Raw genomic sequence first — 24301 nt, 5'->3', positions numbered from 1 at the left:
TTCGGCAGAATTCTATTTTTGTGAAACCGCGAGTTTGTAATATAAGTTGGGGTTTTTGGCAAAACCTAACACACAAACCAAGGCAACACAAGAGAGAGAAACCCAATCTTGAAAGCAATCAAGATTGAAAGATAACCTTTACAGAGAGACAAGCCTGTAAAAATATAGGAGTGATCTAATAAGGTGAGAGACTGAAATGAGTGATTGTAATCTTCCTTCCCACTTTATAAAATGATTAGCTCTTGTAGAAGTAGGCATAATTGGCCGAACCACAGTATATCTTTGTGTTTGTAGTATGCTTATTCTTCTCTTTGCATTATTATCTGTTATTAATAGTTGTTTAGAGAGTTATGCATGCTAAGTTGGTTGTAATGAATATTTAAAATTGTTTAGAGATTGTTGTTGGTTCAAATACAAATTATCTATGCAATGGGGATCGATTAATATCGTTATTACCGAACAGTGCAAAATCATCAACTCAAGAGGAAACATCTTGTTTTTCGTCATGGGGACAAACATCAACTCAGAATACGGTGTTATAAGTTCTAGAGTACAAGTGTCCAGCAAAAATAGTAATAATAATTATACAAACTAGCAAGAAGGACAAAAATGAAAATAGAAAAGCAGAATCGAATTAGATTATATCACCTACAACCAACGTACCAATAAAAAGTTGACCATATTATAGAGAACCAAACACAACCAACGTCGTGTTGCCTCACTTTAGACAAAATTATATCCAGCTAGAGAGGTTCAGGCCATTATATTATGATCCAGCATTCCAGCCATCCATGTACTTGAATTGTAGGAAGAACACCTATAGAAATTGATGAACATAAAGAAGCAAATGACTGATCCTTGAGTTCAACAATAAAAATAAAAAAGAATACTGATCGATTCTTGGACAGTGTCTGCCATAGTACGAAATGCTGAGAGAAAACATTTTATGCACTTACGCACAAAACACATGGCTCAATGAAATGGACCCAAATCCACCATAAATTTTGGTCAACTGAAGGAGACCAGGTGTGGTCCATCTACTGTCTTAATTTTGACTTTTGAGTACACACCTCCATCATCATCGCCCAAATCATTGCCCCTTCTTCTCTCTCTCCAATAAATACAAAAAAACAATCTTTACTCAATTCCAATTTCAAAACAAGCCCATTCTTTCAATCTCTTCAGATAATGTATAAATGAATCACCTTTGATTCAATCCATTTCGAGCTATGGCCTCATTTCGACGAGCTCAGTCACCAGCTTATAATAAGTATCAATACAATGGTGGGTCATCGACTTCGAGTAGTTTGAAGTCTTTGGGTATGTTTTTTATTCGATTGTTTTTAAGATTTTTACTATGTTTCAGTAGATTTCTAGCTTGGGTATTGTTTCAAAGGTACCCACCCAAGAAAGGTAATTTTTTTACTTGGAAATGGTCATTGAAACGTTTCTTGATATGTTTTACATTTGGTTTTGTAATTGGTTTGATTCCATTTATTAGTCCTTTCGATGATATTACTACAAGTAAAGATTTTTCATTTGAGATTAAACAACAACAACTTTCGACGAGAGCTCAAATGGATTTGAATAATGTTGTTAGAAGAGAAAATGCTGTTTTAGAGAATTTAATTCTTGAGACTAAACCAGAAGTGGAAGATGACAAGTTGAGTTTTTTTAGTCCAAGGAAGCAGTTGATTATTGTGACACCAACTTATAATCGGGCAATGCAAGCGTACTTTTTGAATCGGTTGAGTCAAGTTTTGAGGCTTGTACCGCCTCCGGTTTTGTGGATTGTAGTGGAGATGAGTAAGGAATCAATTGAGACTTCGAAGATATTGAGGAAAACGGGTGTCATGTATAGACATCTTGTGTGTATGAAGAATTCGACGAATGTAAAAGATAGAGGGGTTCATCAGAGGAATACTGCTCTTGAGCATATTGAACACCACAAGCTTGATGGGATTGTGTACTTTGCCGATGATGATAATGTCTATGCCCTTGCGTTGTTTGAGAGCTTGAGAGAAATCAGGTATTTTTTTATTATTATTTTTTATCATTTTTTGTAGTATTTATATTGTTTATGTTAGAAGAAGAAATAGGACAAAAGATCATTTCAGCAAGATTATACCGTTAGTCATCTATCAGGCAAATTCATGTAACTTCCATTGGTTGCAAGTAGGCTAGTATGTGTTCTTGCATGTTTCAATGAGCCTTTAGATTGTAATTTTTTGTGTTTTCTCTTGCATCTTCAATAATTTTCCATTTTTGTAAATTTTCAGCCGATTTGGCACTTGGCCTGTTGCTATGCTTGCACCAAGCAAAAACAAGGCGATACTGGAAGGTCCTGTATGCAATGGTAGTCAAGTAATTGGATGGCATACAAATGAAAAAAGTAAAAAACTTCGAAGGTTCCATGTTGATATGTCAGGATTTGCATTTAACAGCACCATCTTATGGAACCCTAAGAGATGGCACCGTCCAACTTCAGATTCCATACGACAGCTAGATACAGTCAAAGAAGGTTTTCAAGTATGCTTCATATCCTCTATTTGTTTCTGATCACTTTCCACACCATAATATTATTTTCTACTTAAATGTTTTTAATACTAATCTATCTTTTCAACTGCTAATGCTGTATTTGTGCACTTTGTATATCTAGGAGACTACGTTTATAGAACAGATCGTAGAAGATGAGAGTCAGATGGAACCCATACCTTATCAGTGTTTAAGGATTATGAATTGGCATCTTCATTTGGAAGGTCGTAATTTTGTTTATCCCAGAGGATGGCACCTTCAGAAGAACCTTGTTACTGTTGTACCCCTTCACTGACAAACTACAATTTTGAGATCCTTAAAACAGAAAGGTTAATTCTTATAGCCGAGTATTTCGTTTATTTTGCTTATTAGATTGTGATTGCTGAACTTAGCAGTGACATGATTTGTACCGCCCTTAATAGGGGAAAATTAATTTTGTAGGCCAACATAGTTTTTCTTATTAACACTTCGATTCTGATTCATCAAAGAATACAATTGAGCTTCTATATTTCCCCAACCATTAGTAAATTAGTATGCTTTTAGTGGATATTCTGTTTTTGTTGGCAATTGTAGTTCACAGGATTCTTACTGTATAACCTAGATGACTAGATCCACTCATGACAATGAATTTTACAAGCATAACGTGGATTTTTCTTTCCAACTTATTATACCAGACAGGGACATAATTAAAGTCACTATTTGTGGTCTGATAGAAAAGATAATGCCCAAGCTTGCAGTCTATGTTAATATTCAGTCCTCTTTTCTCCTTGAATGAAATTCACCTGTGGTCTTACATTGTCTTGCACATTAACCTGACAGCACCTGAATCATGTGTTTGATGGAGAGCGATTCCTACTGCCACAGATAATCATCATGACCCTTGTTGTCTCCAACGGTGTATATATCTATATAGCATCACTGGAAACAACCCAACAGTGGAAGAATGGTCATTTATGGTGTTCATATTCTTTTGCTCAACACTGAAAGAATTGATTTGTATCTTGCTCAATATTCTTTTTCTGGAAACTCTCAGAGTTGATATTGTTCGTGTACTGTTATATTTTCAAAATCGACAAACACTCGGAAAAAAAAGTGGTACTCTGAAAAAAAAAGTGGTACGTGTCTCAGATGCGGTAGGTCATAAATTTGACTGATAAGAAACTTGATGCAGTCATCCTGCCAGAGCCACTCATCTAACTTTGAAGATTCATCAAGTTGGGATCCCGCGAAGCTGAGCTTCTCCAATGTTAATTTCAGCGAGGGGAACCTCAAGGAGGCAATATGCTCGAGAGTTTTTAATTTTCTTTTCCCTATCCTTGAATGTAACATTTGTATTATGGGCTTATGGCACAACGTATGGGGATTGTCGTGACCAATGGCCATTGAAACATGGGGAATCCTTGAACCCCTTTTATCTGAAAGCACAAAAACGCACGCTGAGCAACACAACAAACTTCAAAATGCGTGTTCACCTGTTTAATATATGATTTAGTCATTGCTGCATATTAACAGGGGGCTCTTCTTGTTTCCTTTTCATACAAACGGCATCAGTTCAGTTTTGTGCCTATCATGTGTATTTGTCCCTTATGCAGTTTCGTTTGAGTCCAAGGGAGGGATCAGTTATCTGGTTCCCACGATCAGTACACAGTACACAGACTGGAAGCATCATCTTCGCATGAGACAGAATCGATAACTGATCATGCCAAAAAAGAGTGGAGAAGGAATTTTAAAAATATACTTGAAGGTCTCCATCTTCAGTAGGAGATGGGATAAAGCAAAGTCGAATGAGATGTTTGGAGGAAGTGAACTATTAACAGAATGCCATAGAAAATACGATTATTGCTTAAATTGAGAATGGTGTTCTAACGTAGAGTTATTAGTAATTGGCAAGGCACGTCCAAAAAAGTGAATAATGCTTCGGTAACCATTTCCACGTCGGAATTCAAGGTAATAATAAGCTTCTTTTCGAACGCTATGATATGTTGTCTGTGCCAGGTTTACTCAAGGGGTGGTACAAAATTAGAAGAAAGACCCGTCTGCCACCCCCACCCCGACCCCCAAATTTTTGGAAAAAAAAAAAAAAAAAAACTAATAAATTAATTAAGTGAATGGAATTTGGGTGAACGCCTTGTCTGACAAACTTTCTACGACAGTAAGTTGTCCCTCATCCTCATTATTCCTGTTCGAATAGCAAACACAAAGTTTTACCTCGATTCTGAGGCAATCATTTTACTCAACAAAAGATGTGTCATGCTCCTAACCAGGCCAAGCACATCTAACTTACAAACTTGCAGAAAGACCGTACAGCACTGCAATTTTTCTTTTTTTCTTTTTGTACAACAGTCCCTTTGAGAGTTGAGATCTTAGACCTTAACTTTAATTAACTAATAAAGGAAAAAATGTACACGTTACACACTTACACACCCTACCAAAAGACATGCTTTTATTTGACATGCTCCGAATTGAGTAGGGGTAGAAGAACGCGATAAAGCCCGGGGTGAAATAATGCAAATAAATAGGATACAACTATAGCACATTTCCCCGCAAATATCTGAAGAATAAGTTGCCCTGAGCAGCTACTGGGAAGCTTCACTTATCTTTCTCATAGGAAGAGAAACCTCTTTCTCAGTACTAATGAAGCTGCCAGGGAACAAAATCTTTCAACTTGGCATTGCTTTAATTGATATATCTATCCCATACCAATCTCTCCCTGCAGCCAAATCTCCTTGTGTCAGTTGAGGATTAGCATTTGTCTGGCCATCGAAGTGTAGCTGATAATATTGCAGCCTTTGTTGGGCATATAGGTTTCATGTCAATGTGGCTCCATGAAATGATGAACTCGTTTCTGAAGCATGCAAGGCAGATGGAAGAAACGATTTCTGTGTCTGTGATTCACAAGCAAGACCCAAAACCACCAGCGTAGATCTGCTTTCATACAATAAAGTTACATCATAATCCCTTTTTAACTGTTTGATGCCAAAGCCACAAGTATACAATAATGTGGAGCAGTGACAATACCCAACGCCAAAATACTACTAAATTGTATCTTCATGAAGAATGGTGCAGCATGCATATAATAGCAATATCTGGAGGAAATTTCTATATAAAGCACAAAAGATTTGAAAACTACAATTCTTTCAGATGTCTGCCATGAAACTCTTTAGTTTTCTATACAATGTGACATTTGACTGCATACTATATCCCAAGTACAGACTACTCCTTAGAACTAGTAATGACATACGACCACAACTGTATGTTTATCTGTAGTTTTCTTTTGATAAAATTTGCATATAATTATCGAAGGCTTAATGTTGTGACCATGAAAAAAATGGGTCCTAACTTCGAGATACAACTTAAACTCATTGATGAGAGAGCATTCATTAGGAATGATCAAAAACGACAGGAGTTTTCACATTTGAACATTTTTAGTGAATTATACCTGTCCTATTTTATCTACAACACAGGGAACTTTTTTTTGGTAACTGAGGTACAGACGACTTAAACTCACTGATGAGAGAGCATTCATTAGGAATGATCAAAAACGACAGGAGTTTTCACATTTGAACATTTTTAGTGAATTATACCTGTCCTATTTTATCTACAACACAGAGAACTGAGGTACCCGAATGTAGCACATTAGAGAAAAGGTACACAGTTCATTCGGAAGTGAGATAGTTAAGAACTGCAGAGGTGAAGCATCATCTGAACCATGAAGCCACGCTTCCATTATACAAACACCACTATGGTCACAGAAGCAAATGTCTATAATAAATTGCTGAAACATTAGAGCAAGTGCTTCTTGTATAGCAATAAAAATACTCATCACCCCGGTTTTCTGCTATGACCTTACTTATATTTGAAATTCCAAAAATGCGCAGGCAAACAGGCTTCTGAAAGCCAGTAACAAAATGTTGTGTGCGAGTTGTGTGCTGGTTTTTAAAACATGAACGTACTGCTTCCCAGATAGACTTGAAAATTACCTTGGTAATGAAGATCGTATATTGGGTTGGCTAGAGTGAGCAGCAAGTGGACCTCTAAGGTTAGCATGTCTATTCAGAGCACTCTCAAGCTGCTGGGGAGGTAACTGCAAACAACAAATAGAACAACGAAAAAGTAAAATGAAACAAGTCTATGAGGGTAACCCAAACTTCTGCAATTCAGGATGCCAACCATAAAAATACCTGCAATAGCACGCGAAAAGAATGTGGCTGTGTCTGATATGCACATTTCAAGAACCCCACCCACAATTTTGGCATCTTCCAAATCTTGACATACAGGAAGAAGAAAACATATATGTCACCACAACAAAATCACGTTTTTCATATACGGTATCTCCCCACAGCTCCCACCCCCCACCACCACACATACACACCACCACCACAAAGTCAAATAAAGCAGTAAATGTAGAAATACACATTACTTTGCTTACCTGTTTACTCACAAGCTTTGAGAGTATCTCCATTACAAAATCAACCTGGAAAAATAAGCAAGGGATGGTAATCAGAATCATCTCTTAACATATTTCAAGCTCGAAGACAAGCACCTTGAGATAAATTACATCACTTCGAAGAGTAATTTCTCAAGCATGAGACTCAGAGGCAAATCAGTAACTCAAGAAATTCATGACAATACCCAAGCCAAAAATAATTAAAAAATGTAGAGCGGACGATAACAAGAGAAAGGTAATGAAACAGACTTTACCAGAGAAGGAAAAGCGTCAATGGCTTGAATAACTGTTCTCATAAAAAGCAAAGGAATAGGAGTTTTGTCAACCTGAAAAACAAGCAGTCATTACAGAAACATAAAACAAACTAAAGCACATTACATATTGCTTCAGGTGTACGCACCAGCTGGTTTAAGGCCTTTGCTAAGACCTGCTGTGTAAAGACCGTACGTTGCTCAAAACAAGCAGAACAAGCATCTGTTATCTGAATCGACATGAAAATGATTTACAGACTGTAAGTAAACAAATAGACATTGAGCTCGAGTAACCAATCTGGTAGACAGTCAGTCTACCCACAACAGTCATCCATGAACTGTTGTGTTTTGGGTTGACTCTGAAGTTCATGCATACCCCAAGTATTATCCAAAAACTAAATTTAATTGAAACAAAAATTTACAGGGAAACTTGCCTTTTTCAGTGGAATTCGATCTTTCTCAGGATGAATATCATGAATTGCAACCAACACTTCTGCTGGTGTCAATGCTGGACCTGTGTGAGCTGAACCCTGTCATGCAAAACCATTAAACACTAAACTAAGAGAGCAATTTTCATTGATAGAAGCAAGGCATAACTTAGGTTTTGTACAATGGAACAAAAACGTGGGAACAAAAATAGGGTCACATCTCCAATAAACATAACATGAAATACCCAGTAGAATTAGCAGTTAGATCCCTCCATCTAAACACACAAATCTTTAATGAGGTAGGAGGTATCTTCAGAAAGTTTAAATCATTTTCCCCCAAAAAAACCCCACTGCTCCAAGAGATGGTCTGCTCTTCAATTCCGTAGAACCATCATTGCTTCTCCCCCACCATATAGCCATGCAAAAGAGTTCTGCCCCCAAAAGCAATTACGTCTTCAAGAACATCGGAGATGTAGCAAATTGGCTGAAGCCAGAAACTTTATTTTTGGTAGAAGGAAAATATCATTCATATAAAAATATGATTAAGTACAAGCAACAATTGCTGACAGAGGGGGAATGCCTTCGCCCATCACCCTTGGACTCATCTCCAGGGGCAATCTTCAATCTGACCAGGTGCTCGGTCCAAAGATATCATATGGATTATGGATTAGCCTTCGCCATCACCCTTGAACTCAACTCCATGGCAATCTTAAATCTTTTTATTTTATTTTATTTTTAGAAGTTATTTACAATCTGACCATGCACTAAGTTCCAAAGATATCATATGGGTTAGCAGGCACTAAGGAGCTTCTAAACCGACCATAAAGTTGTTGACCACAATCATAGACACAAAAAGAAATTAACTAAACGCTACTGAATATCCAGAGTAAGACTATCTGCTATTGAATCAAATATAACTCTCCTACCAAAGCTTACAATACACACACACACACACAGAAAGAGAGAGACAGAGAGTGACAATAGAATATCTTGCTCAATGGATAAGGACGAATGCATAACAAAAACACATGAAAATAAATGTACCTGAAGAATTCGAGCTAAAGCAGCCTGAAACTTCTCTAGTGGAAGATCAACAAGACGAGCAAAAATAGGCAAAACCTGTACATGCCAAAGGCCATATTTCAACATTTTCATGTGATAGCATAAATAGGCAACATTTTCATGCAAGAACTGTACATGCAAAAAGGCATGGGCCCCCATATCCATTCCAAATGGAATAGCATAAATATATTTGGAGAAGATGAACTACAAGCATATCTCTAAAGAGGTGGTGGCGATGGCATCAACTCCAAAGAATTTATTTAAGAGAATCAGGTTATTCTACTATACAAGTATAAACAGCAAAATAATAATAATAAACTGTAACAAAAACCTCGTCTTTGGACAGAAGTGATAGCATTGGAATAAGAACGGCAGCATCCTGTAAGGGAACAAAGATTCACAAGAATCAAATCCTAAGAAAATTCATCACAGACAAGTAACCAGATACAAAAAGCTCGGAGAGCGTTGAGTACCTTCAGTTTAGTTTCATATAAATATTTAACAGTGGATATCAGTTGAGCAGAAGGCGCTGTTTCTTCAGTTAATATTTGCAAGACCTTGCAGATGAAAAAATAAAATAAATTGAAATCATTCACAAATGGCTAATATGGCATCAAAGATTATGTAGGATCTCAAAGAAAATTAAGGAAACGAGGCCGTATAAAAAAAGAATATACCAGCATCAGAAGATTTTCACTTCCTTGCGGAGGATCAGAAATTATATGCAATAATTCAGAATATGATGATCCAAGATTCTTCAAAAGAACTGGGATGTGACGATGGACAGCCTGCAACACCTCAAAAGGTTGCAGAACTAAAATTTTAGAAAACTAGCTATGATTGATACACAGAAAGAATATAATCCAACAATTTTCTCGAGAGCTAGAGAGAATCCAGTTAACACGAGAGGAACCTGCTTAATAATCTTGGGAGCGCGTCCATAAACATCAAAAACAAGTTGAAGAAGACTAGGTTTCTGTAAACAATATATACCAGTAATAGATTGTTATCTTTTAATGATCCCCTCCAATATTCAAACTGAATCCATTCGAAAGACACAACAGTGAAGGCAAACCTTTGTACATAAAGCAAAAAACAGAGACATCCTGCGTTGAGCTTGAGAGACGGATACATTTGAAAAACTTTGCAAAACCTGTTGAGGGCCTCTCATAGAGTCATTCTCTGAAGCTCCGGTTTCTGAATTTTGAGAGCCACTGACTGATGTTTCTTGACCTCCCACCTGGATGTAAAACACACGGAAAAACCAAAAATAATAAAAAATAATAATAATGACATATAGGGTGTTAGGATATTTAGACCAGTTAGGGGGTGGGAATAGTTTGTTTATTTTGGAAATGCTTTCACACCTCGGAAATCGAGAAGTTTGGTACAAACATTCTTATCCGATTTTGTCGAAATTTGGGGTGTCACAAGGTACATGGTGCAGCGGATAGAAACCAGAATTCTACTAATCATACTTCGTGAGTTCGTGGACTAGTTTTACGTCTTTTTAATATTTGCTGTATTTTCCAGCAAATAACTTTCTTTCCTACTTTAGTGCATTGAGTAGAAATTAGAAAGACATCTTTTTCTTTTAATCCAAGTCTTCTAATTAGACTGGGATGAAATCCTTTTTTCTTTTCTTCCAGGTTTTCAAATTACATTTGGTTTACTTGGCTAGCAGAAGTGATTAATTATAAATACCACATTCTCCATCACGTGTACACAGAGTCACAGAGTTCGGTTCTTGAGTTGATAAGTTAAGAAACGTTTGGTATAGATTCTCTGTGTTTTGTGATGAATTGTACAACTTATTGACTTAGGATTTATGAATGAAAGTCTAACCCTGCAATTTAACTGCGTAAACCGTGTTTTGCATCCGTGGCAAATTTACATCATAAAGACGAAGGATGAACAGAGAAAAACATACATTTTCTTCCATTCCTTGCGTGTTGTATCCAGCTTGTGAAGTCTCCGCATCTGGAGCTTGCTGATCAACAACTGACAACAGCATATCTGTTGCAAATTGCTCAATGTTTTCTGACACATAGCCAAGTGGATATAGTTTGTTGGCAACCTGGCAAATACAAAACCCAATATCAACCCACTAACAATCACACCACAAATAATGGATACCGAATGCATTTATACAATTTTCTAGGAGTCCGAGCCATAATATCCAACTATTCCGTCACCACATACCAGTCGGATAGCTTTTGCTCGAACATCGTCTTGCGGATGAACAGCACACTAACATTTGAAAAACAAAAAGGGTGCATAAGTAACACAGAACAACCCTTCAAAATGGTATAGCATGAAAACAATCTGTCAAGAAGTATGGATAAGCAAAGTACCCGTAAGGCTATATCCAAGCATGCTTTCCTATAAAGTGGGCGTCCCAAAACTAAGCTCCAAACAGCACCAAGGCCTTGAGTGACACGATCAACATCAGGCACATCTCTCCCATGATAATCAGAGCCATCGGAATAACAAAGATCCTCTAACAGTTTCAAAGCAGACTCAGGCAATAGAGGAACTTCACCAAGAAACCTACTAAATGACTTGTCTGAAGACGGAAATTTATCCCATAATGACTTTGCCTGCACAAAAAAGTGCAATTATTTACTGACAAGTAAAAAACATAACCAATTTAAAATTTTGGACAAGCAAAATTGTGTACCACAGCTAGGAGAAACTTTTCATATGTATTGGCAGCGGATGATGAACTTTCATCTATGGCTGAGACCACTATGGTATGCAGGTAGTACAAGACATTCAGTGCGAGTTCGTGCCCCTGGAAAAACAAAAACCAAAATGGTGTAATGAATGGAAAAATTCTGAAGTACATTAACTGTATTAAAGTATATAATCCATCGATTTAGCAGTATCTAGGTGCTAAAGTGCATTGACCTTATCAATCTATCACAATCCATATTGTCTTTGACAATTTCTGATATTACGTACATAATAGAAATCAATTTGTTTCTTTACAGTTTCTTCTTACGTAAAGGATATAAAAAAAGGGCCAACAACATTAATTAGAGTGATGGAAGCAGAAAGAAAGAATCGGACATGGATAGGGTGTGAAAAACATAAGCCAGCCAATGCAACACTTGAATTTTCTAATCAACAACCAAATTAGAAAGGAAAAATGCAATATATAAGATGACCAGGAAGCCATATTTTTATTGCATTATAATGCCACATTCATTTTGCAGCACTTGGTCCCATGATTAAAGTCCAACGCTAAAAAACAAGAGAAATTGTGCGCCAAGAGATTTTAGTGACTGTGTAGTTCGGTACGTTTTTTCTCCAGATATACGTCTAAGGTTCCTCATCATTTTTACCAACACATTCTGGTCAGTCAAACTGCAAAATCAAAATGTAAGGTGGGGGTCCTTAAGATTCCAAGAAATCTGGTCATGACCAACGAATTTTTAAAAATATTTCAGACGAAAAATATGAACCACAGTTCCTATAAGAAGCTTCCACCAACAATGGGAGGAAAAACAGAAAAGTGTGCGTAATTATAATTTTGTACCTTCTGGTGTTGATAGTCCAATATCGTATGCTTTTGCAACATCGAAACAATATCCTCGTCCACATCTGTCTGCAGAGAGAGAATACAATCAATATCAATGTGTAATATGCTATCAATAGTATCTCACATTATAAAGCAAACACATACTACTTTTCCGAAAATGATCACAAGTTTCAAGTTGCTTAAAAGTTGAAAGAAGACCTGATTTTGGCTAGATGTATTATCGATGAAAGGTGACAAACGACCCCGATACATGAGGTTAGATTTTTCAAACAGCCCTAATTAAATTACTGCAAATTATTAACAAGAACTCAAAGTGGTTCAGCCTAACAAGACAACATTATTTTCATGGTACTGTTCCCTCAGCCAAAGTGTTTCCTTCAATCAGCTTAAGTCAGCTTATAAAAAAGTTGAACGAGATAATATGAAATCATACACTAATAGTCTAATACTAATAACACTTCTATATATCTGCAACATCACTGTACCTTACCTATCTATAATACTCCTTGTCAGTCAATAACTCAATATTAATAAACTTCAATGCTTATCAGTATACCCTGGGAAGTGCTTGGGTTGCAAGTGAAACTTTGAATATTGCTAATTTCTTAAACATGCTCCTCATGTCACGTGCTTTTGCCACTTTTTTGCTAATATCTTTATTTCCTCTCATTATTTTGTGATAGAAAAGGAAATTTAATTTTATCATCTTTGTCCCCTCGAAATTGTTCACATTAACAAGACAACATGATAATCATGATCTTGTTCCCTCAAACAACATATTATCATAATATCTTCATTTCCTTTTAATAGTTAGTATCACTTGAAACTTTTTTAAGTGCTTTCCATTCACCCTAAGTAAAAAAAAACCAATATGCAGATCAAAAATCAAAAGTTGCGAGAGTTTAGAACTTGCAACTTTTATTTATGCATAAAAGTAATAAGCAGAGCAATATCCAGTACTCACAGTAGTATAACAATCTAACAAACATCCCTAGAGTATCTTGAGTTTAGAATAAGCTATGGTAGCAATGAATAAAGATTCATTAGAATTTAGAAGTAGAAAAGCAAGCTAGAAGATAGGCAGCCCTTTCATCCTTTGTAGGTCTGCCTGAGAAGTTAGTCTTGAAATGATCTGATCTAGTTGTGGTCTGTCTAACCCCAGCATGATTCTTATTTTTCGCCATGTGTGCATATGTGCATTAAATTTTCTACTTCTAAAGAGTGAAAAAAATCAAAAATTAATGCCAACTCTTATCATTCTTATGTAGTTATGTCTACACAATTTCTTTGTCCAAGGAGTTCTGAAATGCCAACGTGAGGATAGGACCAGAGTGCAATATAAGAGATATCTACCATAAAAATAAACATTAAAGATCAAACCTCGTACCCTAAGGAAATGTATTCTATTTGATGCAATTCCGACTGGAGAGCAAGGAGGATTCAAACAGCCATATTATCAGAAAAGTAACAGACAAAATAGTTCCCTTGAACAGACTTTTCCCTTCATGAGGAAGGGTGGATCTTTCTCTGAGAACCATTAGGATGATTTGTTTGTCTTTACTTATCCCCCAAAAAACTGGAAAAAAAAACAGAGATAAAGGGACGGATTTACTTATCCCCCTAACTCTAGATTTTCTTTTCGTGCAAATTAAACTCTGAGATACTGGACTAATCTGTGTGGTAAGCAGACTATTAACTCCTCATAGTGCAACAGTGAAAGGGTTTGCATGGATCATGTCACAAGAGGTTCAGAATACCAATAAGTAACGTGAAAACTAAAAAAAAATATGAACAAAAATACCTATCAATGGAGATAGTGACTAATATACATGCATAAGCTACCTGTGCCACCAAACGAGCAAGTATCGCCATGCGTGTCTGGCCATATCCTGTTGATTGTATTTCTTTGTAAGAATCAAATATTCTCTCAAGTGCCATCTTACTCACACTGCACTTCTGTTCTTCAGTCATCTCAACATATAATGGAATAGGGGGTAAATCATGAGATGTCTCTTCTGAGGCAGATGTACTTGAGACAGCAGGGGAATCCTGATCAGACTCCAGCACATAATCGTCAAGCTTTTCTGTAACAACGGCATCCGAGGTTGATGTCACTGTCTCCTGGTCCATAATGTGATCAGGAGAAAGCGCAGTATGCAAAGGCGCAACGGCCTCTGCACCAAAGTCCATGTCCCTACCTTTCATAACCTCCAAACTTTCAACGGTGATCGGTTGATCAGTTGAGATAGTTGCTGATATTTCTGAAATCTCTATGTCATTCTTACATGTCAGAGGTTGTGGACCATTGTCATGCTTAGTCACCACAGGTAGAGAAACAAGACTACTTAAATTAACTGAATCAACAATTCCAGACTGTACATCACCGACATCCTCCTTCAAGGGAACTGATTGCACACCAACAGGTGATGGTGCAAGCCGAGGATCAAGGCGGCGAGGATCCTGAAAGGACCAAGACTACATTAATCCTCAACATGTCTTTTAATAATTGGCCATAAAAATTCAATAAAAAGGACAAAATTTGAAATTCTAGACAAGATTCCTTTTTATTTTTTAAGAGATTTCAGAAACATACAAATTTAAAGAAAAAATAAATAAACAAAATCACAAATGTATAAAGGTGCAGTAAACGCCAAAATTACATGCTGGCCAGTTTACCCTTCGTGGATCACGCTTTAAATCTGCAGGAAGATTAGAAGTTGAGGTAGTATCAGATGAATTGCTCATTGCTGTCCTAGAAGAAGAAGATGAAGCAACTTGTGAAGTGAAAATTGGAGATTGCAGAGAGACAGTAGAAGCAACCGTTGGCACAGCTGGTGATGGAGTACTTGAAGATAATGCCTGCGAAGTTACTTGATTGTTCCCAAGTCTACTTGTTAAGGGAGGGCAACTCTTAGGCAAGTGTTTCATATTAGCCATGACGATATCAGCCATCAGGTCAGGTTGAATATTTGAGATCAAAATTTCAAGTGATTCCGCACCTCTTTCCCCTTCCGCCAGTAAAGCACCAATCATGGCAATCATTTGCTGAACAGGAGTAAAACTACCATCCAAAAAGGGCGCTGTTTGAGATGTTCCATTTAAAGTAATGTCATCTTGGCCAAAATCAGTTGGCATTAGGCTCGAATTTCCTACAGGACCATAACAAGACCGTTTTGCAGGGGGGTCATCAATGCTATTCAGTCCCTCAGTATCCAGAAGCATAGACCTTTTTTTTGTGAAGTCCCCAGTAGCAGGTAGCTGATCCTCCTGATGATCAGAAAATGGAGAACAAACTGATTAATGAAACTCTATCAGAAAGTCAGTCCAATGACATGACCAGATGGAAAACCGGTTACCTTGCTAAATCTACAATCACGGGAAGCACGATCACCGCTCTTTACCATTTTATCAACTTTCCTTATAACTTGATCAGCTGCATCTCCAGCATTCATCCCTCTCAACTCCCCAAGTAATCTATCTCGTGACTGAACCCCCATCAATCCGGAAAGAGATTAATGAAAAATAAATAAAACTTGCCAGGAATATATGATGCATACAATGAAATCCCTCCCATCTAAATGATAAATTTTCGTTAGCTATAAACCTAGATATTTACTTATAGAACCTGAATTGGTAAAATAAAGAAGAGGAGAATATGAACCAAAAAACAAGTTTGTCTAGTAGGCAGTAATAAAAGAAATCTGCTGAAGCAGGAAGATGTGCTACCAATCCAACAAGTGTTAAGGTTGTCGATATATTTGTTGATAGCTAAAAGACATTTTTTGATGTAATCGAAAGAGAATTACATCAAAACATGAGGATTAGCCAGCAGTTAATACCTTAAGACCATCACCCAAAACCATGATACACCTACAGGAACCCCCTCTCTAATATTACAGCCTCTAACCTAACCAAAAGGCTAAGACCGACGACACAAAAATAAAATTTGACCAGACTCTGAACCCCTCAAATCCGTGCCAACCAGACACCACCACCAGCCTTCAACATCCTCCATCTCCTGCAAGCCTCACATTCTTAATTTACGACTCTCTATCTCTCTCCTGATTGATCCAATATGGCCACTAACATTGTTATTGATTTTCTGTAGTTTCCACCTTTTATCGATGATGTAGTTTGGATGCAAATTACCCCATTAATAACACTACTACACAGAATAGATGAAATATCATTACCTCAATAATTACTGGATGTGTACACCGTAAAAACCCCAAATATGCAGTCCTTAATGAATACTGGATACTAGCGGCATGGCCACCTTTAGGCGTCTTCAAGTTGGGATCAAAGCCAATGAGTGCAGAAAGAACAGTTTTATAATGAAGGGGCCGCTTCCTTCCAATGGCTGCAAGACTGTCAAAAACATGGTTTAGGTCAACTACTAGAACATACTTAGTCGAGAGTGAAATGAGCAGTAAGATATTACAAATACTTCAAATTTCATATGCACGTACAAAGTCATGAGGAATGTAAAAGGATGTAGATAAGCACAGAAGTCAATACAGCATCATCTCTAATATTAGTGTTGGTTGAACGATTAAATTGAACTCCTTGGATTTCTAGAAAAAAATTGTTTATTATAACTTATAAATCAAACAATACGCTCAGTCGCTCAGTGTAACAAACTAAAATCATGCAAGTAGTGAACGTCTGATTCCTCAAGGGAAAAAGTAGGTCGAGAAAACCTACAACTGCTAAAAAAAGGTGAAGTTGAAAAATTATATATAAACAAGAGAACAACCAACCACACAATCACAAACTGCACACACCACAGTCAAGTATCTCTATAAACATGAACCCTAAATCTAGCTACAAACTTATCAAAAAGGGTATAATAAGATCAATGAACACTTTGCTCCAATAACCAAAAAGTGCACTTTATGGCTAGGATGACCTTCTGGGTCTCCATATCTGTACTCAGAAAGACTGCTCTATTGCGTTCCAACCAAACAGCTCACACAGTCAAGTATCTCTATAAACATGAACCCTAAATCTAGCTACAAACTTATCAAAAAGGGTATAATAAGATCAATGAACACTTTGCTCCAATAACCAAAAAGTGCACTTTATGGCTAGGATGACCTTCTGGGTCTCCATATCTGTACTCAGAAAGACTGCTCTATTGCGTTCCAACCAAACAGCTCACATGAGTGCAAATCGGTCTATATTACATATCCCCTACCAAGAATGGCCCTGTTTGGGTATGAGTAAAAAGACCACCACCCGACCAGGACTAGCACAGCACAACTCAGATTCCCCACGGAAAGGGCCACTCTTTTGAATTCATCAAATGATGTGCCCAACTGAATTGCACCAATATATCTCCAACCTAAGAAGCTGAAGAATTATTTACTGTTACTTGGGCTAGAAGAACCTGGCCCTGTTCACTCAACCAACCAACGGCTAAATAGGTTATAGGAGATATAAATCATACTCCGACTGACATGAGAACCCTCTTCTCGTGTACAAACACATTGAATTCATGCCTCATCCACTCCCACCACCACCAAATAATATATACGCATATCACATATCTATTACAAGATCTGACCAAACTCCAAAATATTAAGTTCTTACCAAAAGGAGATCTTACAGACCCATCATTTGGCCTAGAGACACCTACAGTTAGCAATCTTAGCATTTTATCTCATTTGCCTCATCAGAACAATCCACTGAAAGAAGGGATCTTACAGACCCGTCATTTTGCCTTGAGACACCTATAGTTAGCAATCTTAGCATTTCACCTCATTTGCCTTGTCAGAACAATTCACTGAAAGAAAGAATTGCCAAAGGTGCACACAAAAACTATTTTTCAGAAAACACTGCCTTTTCTTTTCTTTTTTCTTCTTTAAGTTTCCGTAAGCTACCGTTTCTTTAAAGTCTAAACTGCAAAATTAAGTGTCAGGAAAAAGAATTGTAGGTATCACTTGAACTTAAGATGAAGTTCTAGACAACACTATGCTGTTGAATAAGAACTTCGTCTACTTGCCAAATATTGACACATTTGCAGTACGGGTGTGATTATTCACTTGCAACAAATCGAAACGGCTTAAAAAAGAAAAGAGATACGTTAAATGAATGTCTGCAATATCAAATATGGCATCAGGTCATCTGTACCTAATCAGAACACACAATAACAGCAAGATTAGAACCTAGGAATTTAGTGCCCAAACAAAAATGAACACCAACCTATTTACAGGATTCACGGGTTTTCATATAAAGTCACTGGAATACTCCCTCCTAGATAATAACAGTATGGTGATCAAAATCCTCAAAGAGTTTAGATTTGTCATTTCAATATATATAGGTAATATTCTTAACAAACTATCAGATTAGCAAACATTCTGTGAGTACATCAAGTAACGAAAAGCATACTCTGCAAGCCCTTTCTCTACAGAGTTTGCAAGCTGTGAAGGTTCCTTTAGTGTACTATACGCTTGGGAAACGCAATACTGACAAACTTAGTACTCAAAATAATAACTGCAATACTCTGAAACTTATTAATGTGTCCTACAAAAGATTGGGATTTCATAAAAGAATTTCCATCCACAACTATCCTGCAATCATTTACTGCTGACATCTGTTGAATGAAACAGTGGCAGAAGTAATAATTCATCTAAAAAAGATTTGAGTTACTGAAACTGATAACATAAGCTTCCTCAGCTTGCAGGTTGCAGGCTTCAGAGTTTTTAAAATAGAAGTCTACTCTGAAGCTCCATCTTTCCTTCACAGACTATGTGTTAAGTCACAAGGCGACAATATAGAAGGCCTGGGCACTATGATGCATTTCCCCTATACTTCCAAAGGAAAACCACAATTTCATTTCTTTTCACCATAAATCAGCACGGTTAGAGCTCAAAGTTGATTTAACTGTGAATTCTGAAAAACATAGTTATGTGAAATTTTCAAGAGTTTCAGTTCATATACAAATTTACAGTGTCCCCTTGAACTTTACTTCTTCTATGTGTTGAATGCTTATCTTCTGCCAATTTACGCCACGATTTATTGTCTACTGTAACAGGTTTGATTGTTCTCCTATGCCTATTCTATTTTTCAATATATCATTTAACTCGTTCTCCGTGTGTTTTTTATACAGGACTTCACCCTGACAATTTTCTATCAGAAAATATCCATTCACCTTTTAGCTTACTCTAGCTTTCATTATAACGTCAACTTGTTCTCCCTGTGCTTTGTGATTTTACACAGGACTTCACTCTGACAATTGCCTGTCAGAAACATATCAATTCACCGTTTACGCTACACCTCTGGTACCATATTGACAACTACTTCAATTTGAAAGCAAATCTCTTTGGTGCTTTTCATACAACTCGCCCTTTTTTCGACAAGTTGGTAGTCAACATGTTACCATAGCATTACATCCTCAGAGGTCGCAGGTTCAAGTCTCCAGGGGAACCTATTAGTGAAGAGCTATTACGTGTCACCGTAAAAATGCTGTTCAATGGAAAAAATAAACAAATCACACCAGACGAAAGAAAATGAAAAGACAGGCACACCTAAAAAGAACAGCAAGTCAACCACAACTATATCAACCGAAAAAAATATGTATATATTATTATAAGGACTTAATGAGAATTAATCATTGAGCTTTAATATGCCAGAAATACTTTGTGATTATTATATATGAATTTTGAGTGTCAATTTCTACAAATAGTTATTACAAAGCTGCAAAACAACAGCTGCATCCAACATACAGTAGGAGATACTCCCACAAAAGTAGAGCATATAATCTCTGAATCAGTTTACAATGTAGACTCTGCAGCTAAATGAAAAATGAAAATTCTTTCAGCGTGGGGATGGCAATTCCATCCTTCAAATTTCAAAACCATAGCTGGACAATGTTACTGGCTTCGTGGTTATACGAAGTGTGGCTTTATACATTGAAGCCCAACTACCTCCCATTAGTTTGAACCATCGACGTAGCTATTCAGGCACAAAACCATACGGTGCTTAACTCCAAACGAGAAAGCCGGTCAGCATGCCGCATAGTGACATAGAAAGCATTTGAAAGAACCTGTTACAAACTACAGAAATCCCTTGAAAGCTTTCATCAAAAATAATATTGCCTTGAAATATTAGTGCAGTACATGATTTGGTACGAACCTAAGGCAAATATCTCTCTTAAGGTAATAGCATCAGTCATGAAAACATGTAACCAAACTGGTAAGACATGCAGGGTATTCCCAAAAAAGAAAATAAACCTAGCGGCTGATTTTACTTTTTCTTTTCTAAAAGTAGCCGGTAGTAATCTCACATTCAGGGAGATCTGTGACTGAGATTTAATAATGAAAACGTGTATATAAACTGACTGAATATTCTTACAGAAACAGCAAAAGGAACAAAAAAAGCACCACAGTACATACAATGCCCGACAACAGCTTAGTATTACATGACTTATTTGTGCAACATATAAATCCCATCAAAAAATTGCAATCGCATATTCTATGAGAAGTACAGAATGACCTAATCAAATTGTACTTTTTGTGATAATAAATTTCTTCTAAAGAATCAGATCCTTTTCTCATCTGGAGGAAATTTCCATCAACCAAGAACTTAAAAGAGAAAAATGTGCTTATCCAAATAAATAGTAACCAGATTGGGTGCAGAAGCTACAACTCAACTCTAGAATATAGAGCATGGACTGGTAAAAAAAATGATCATAGGATGGCGGAGAGTCAAACATAACAAAGATTTTACCAAAATCATCATCCCAGTTATATCAATGAGAGGAAAATTCATACTCCACCCCCAGGGAGCCTCATAACACTTCTCACATCAATGATACTGAATGTTACTGGTAGAAACAAATAAGTATAAAAATAATCATAATTATTCACAAGCAAAAGCAAACTTATGAATACTTGAAAACTTTATCTGAATCTTACTTCTTCACTATATAACAATGTTGCAGTTGAAATCATATCTTGTCCACTACCAGAATTTCACCAATTAAACCAAAATCACATATAACCAATACAGCCACTGAATAAACTCGCAAATTTCAAATAAAATAGCATGTCAACAAATTTATGCGATAAAATAAAACAAAAGAGACAAACAAATAGTTAAAGTAGCTAAGAAAACGTACTAAAGAGTGAGTCAAACTCACCAATTAATAACAGCGATCATCTGAGAACCGCAGATAGCATTAGTTGACTGAAACAGATCCAACAAAAGGCCAAGACTCTTGTTTGCCTCTGATGCAAGCCAGGCTGGATCCAGAATTGGATGGCCTCCAGACACCAACGAAATGTTAAACCTCTTTCTCTTTCCTGTTAAAGAAAACAATAAAAAACATAGGCTAATTAATATGTTGATGAATTTGCTTAAGCCAAAAGGACCAGGAGAGGAAATGAGCAAAGAGTTTATGTTATGAGAATAAGTTACATTGTTACCTTCTCTAATGGATGTTTCAAAACCATTGGCATCAGCAGTAAAAAGTAAAACATGCAACTCCACAAATTTTAATGCTAGCAACTTCACTCCAACAGAACCAGGCTACAAAGTTGAGTCCAACATAAACTTGAGTTAGCCTTTTCTCTTTTCGTTTTTGCTGAACACTATAAAATGATTATTAGATGGAAAACAAACTGAAAACTACATTTGCAACCCTAATGGAAAAGTTCAAATGAGGGAGACAGCCCATGCAAAATATTCGTGGTAAGATAGTAGCTGTCAACGATATGCAAAATGAATTCACCAAGGCACATTCCTTTCTTGACTATGTCTTCTAAAGAACGTGTTAATGAACCAAATGGATGGAGCGGGCAAAGACCTGTACCTCGAAAACTTATTTCTCTTTCTCATGATGCCTCCTTGCAAGTGAAATGTGTGTGTGTGTGAGAGAGAGAGAGTGTAAGCTAGTGGCAAAAAATGCTTAGTATCATAAATTATCCACCCCCCCCCCCAGGAGAGATAGAAACAAATCAATATCCACAGTCCCATCCTCTAAACGAAGAGTTACTACTGAGTTTGTTTAAAATGTATTCTTCTTGATGAAGTCGGTACGGACAGTTTTATCCCTTAAAATTTATTGATTTAAGAAGCACACAGGCACCTTTGATTCTTTGAATGCGTATGATTCCAAATGTTGAAATCCTCCATAAAGTCAGTAACAGATTCTGATTCTTTAAAGTAATTGTTTTAGGCTTAAGGCTTACCTTCAAAGCAATTCCAAAGATAGCATCCTTCAACTTAATCATCCATGTCCAATGTTCGTAAAGCCATCTTTCAACTTTACCAGATTTCTGAAACTGCGGTCATCAAAGAAAGTGCATCGAGATATATTAGCAGACGATATGGCATGTTAGAAAACGAAAAACAACATGTGCATTGAAAAGATGAAGGGCCACCAAGGATTTTGATCTACAGTGCATTGAAAAGATGAAGGGCCACATGGATTTTGATCTATACTTAATAGTTCATAGAAGATATGGTGGAAACCTGGGAGTTTGATTTCAAGGAAGAGGAACAAAATACAGGAAACTCTCCTATTTGAAAACTGACCTCATGTACCTTGAATATGCCTGTTCAAGAAGATTCCCCGAGCCTAGTTGTGAACGATGCTATTGTAAATTATGGAACATCAAGTACAATAAATTTCCAACACATTATATCACAGTTATTGTGACTACAATTCTTCTCAGTGTTATAAACGTTGTGTTATTGTGTACCCATTCATTGACACAACTGAGAGAAAAAGAATAACATTTCAAGTACTATAAAAAAACAAAAGATAAGGAAAATGACCTGTAGTGCCATTTCTTCCAAGCTGCTGCAGTAGATACGCATGGAACTAACAATCGACTGTCTCACAACAACAGAAGCATCATCATTTAAAAGTGACAATAAGATCGGCATCAACGCAGGTGACTGGTCCATCACCTTCAAACTAAGTTCTTCCACCAACCTGCCAAAATGCATTGGTTTTATAAGTATTAGACAAAAAACACACAAATATTTTCCTCTTTGCCAAATCCACACAGATATCAAAAATAGATGGGGCCCTATTTTTGTATTTCAACTCTTACATTGTGCGAATCACATTTGCATTTAAATACATTTCCAAAAGATAACTTCAATCACACATTTCACTTTCTAACTAACCCTAAACCTAATAAAAACTCAAATTCCACACAATTAACAATAAAAAGAAGAATACAATTGCACAATTGAACTAATCGAAATCCAAAAACAAATTCCGAAATAGTAAAAAAGATGAAATTTTTGGAAAAAACTTACTCAATAAGAAACTTTCTAACAAGAAATTCAGAAGAAGTGTTGAGGTCAAGAATAAAAGGAAACAAATCAGCAGCAAGAGAAGGTTGGATTGACAATAGAATCTCTTTGGCTTGTTTTAAAGAAGATAATTTGACTGCTAAATCTCCATGGTTTTTTGCAGCGGATAAAAGTGACACTGCTTGTTCTCGTGTTGGACTTGCCATTTTTTTTTTTTAAATATATATTGAAGTAATTAATTGTAACAAATATATTTGCTTAGAACAACATCAAATTAATGAAAATGGGAAAATTGGGTTCTTGAGATAATTGGGAACAAAAAAAACGAAATTTTTGGGTAAATTGGAGGTGGGAGGTTTTTATTGTGAAAGAGAAGCCCAAATGTATATTGTAAAGTACCCGGTCCATATTAAAAAAAGGGCCAGATTAGACATGGACTATGGAGCAGTAAAAGGCCCAATTTTCTATTGAGTAAAATTAAGAAAAAAAAATAACGGTTTGTTCTTAGAATAAATTAGAAGAAAGTCTTGGCACCCCACTTTATGCTTTATGGGATTGGCACTCCTTTGGCAAAAAGTAAAACAATAATAGTAATTTCTTATATGTCTCTTTACACCCCACATGTCTAATAGTTCTACGGTATCGGCTTGCTGCGAGATCTCATATCCCACAGGCGAAACATTTTTTTTTGTGTTTTTTGTTTTTTTTTACTTCAAATTTTGCGTATTGACCACACACGACATATGGATACCTCATTTTCTTC

General features: G+C 36.6%; 2 protein-coding genes across 5 annotated transcripts; one reads left to right on the top strand and one right to left on the bottom strand.

Moving 5' to 3' along the window:
* The first annotated feature begins 1039 nt into the window (after window positions 1-1039).
* Window positions 1040-4038, top strand: IRX9-L (Nucleotide-diphospho-sugar transferases superfamily protein). Its single transcript, XM_086607109.1, has 4 exons — window positions 1040-2029; window positions 2280-2529; window positions 2660-2864; window positions 3355-4038. The coding sequence occupies exons 1-3, from the start codon at window positions 1230-1232 to the stop codon at window positions 2828-2830; spliced, it is 1221 nt and encodes a 406-aa protein (XP_086463235.1). The 5' UTR covers window positions 1040-1229; the 3' UTR covers window positions 2831-2864; window positions 3355-4038.
* Window positions 4039-4721: 683 nt separating this feature from the next.
* LOC147502151 (symplekin) lies at window positions 4722-23885 on the bottom strand. 4 transcript variants are annotated; one of them, XM_086607107.1, is made up of 27 exons: window positions 23542-23885; window positions 23050-23209; window positions 22461-22553; window positions 21696-21798; window positions 21410-21572; window positions 16461-16635; window positions 15624-15752; window positions 14944-15534; window positions 14110-14727; window positions 12265-12333; window positions 11404-11517; window positions 11078-11323; window positions 10926-10973; window positions 10654-10800; window positions 9799-9963; window positions 9637-9699; window positions 9401-9520; window positions 9197-9280; window positions 9055-9102; window positions 8706-8780; window positions 7668-7763; window positions 7383-7463; window positions 7237-7308; window positions 6965-7009; window positions 6717-6800; window positions 6516-6619; window positions 4722-5460 (listed from the first exon to the last, which is right to left on the bottom strand). In XM_086607107.1, the coding sequence occupies exons 1-27, from the start codon at window positions 23742-23744 to the stop codon at window positions 5343-5345; spliced, it is 4014 nt and encodes a 1337-aa protein (XP_086463233.1). In that variant the 5' UTR covers window positions 23745-23885; the 3' UTR covers window positions 4722-5342. The 4 variants fall into 4 exon arrangements, 2 of the variants coding, with proteins under 2 accessions (XP_086463233.1, XP_086463234.1); XM_086607108.1 differs by having other exon boundaries at window positions 9401-9511; XR_015221608.1 differs by having other exon boundaries at window positions 4899-5460; window positions 7668-7756.
* Between the last annotated feature and the right edge of the window lie 416 nt (window positions 23886-24301).

The sequence above is a fragment of the Coptis chinensis genome, chromosome 4, assembly GCF_015680905.1.
Source record: "Coptis chinensis isolate HL-2020 chromosome 4, ASM1568090v1, whole genome shotgun sequence".
NCBI classification, from domain to species: Eukaryota; Viridiplantae; Streptophyta; class Magnoliopsida; order Ranunculales; family Ranunculaceae; genus Coptis; species Coptis chinensis.
This window is presented reverse-complemented; position numbering and strand designations above follow the sequence as displayed.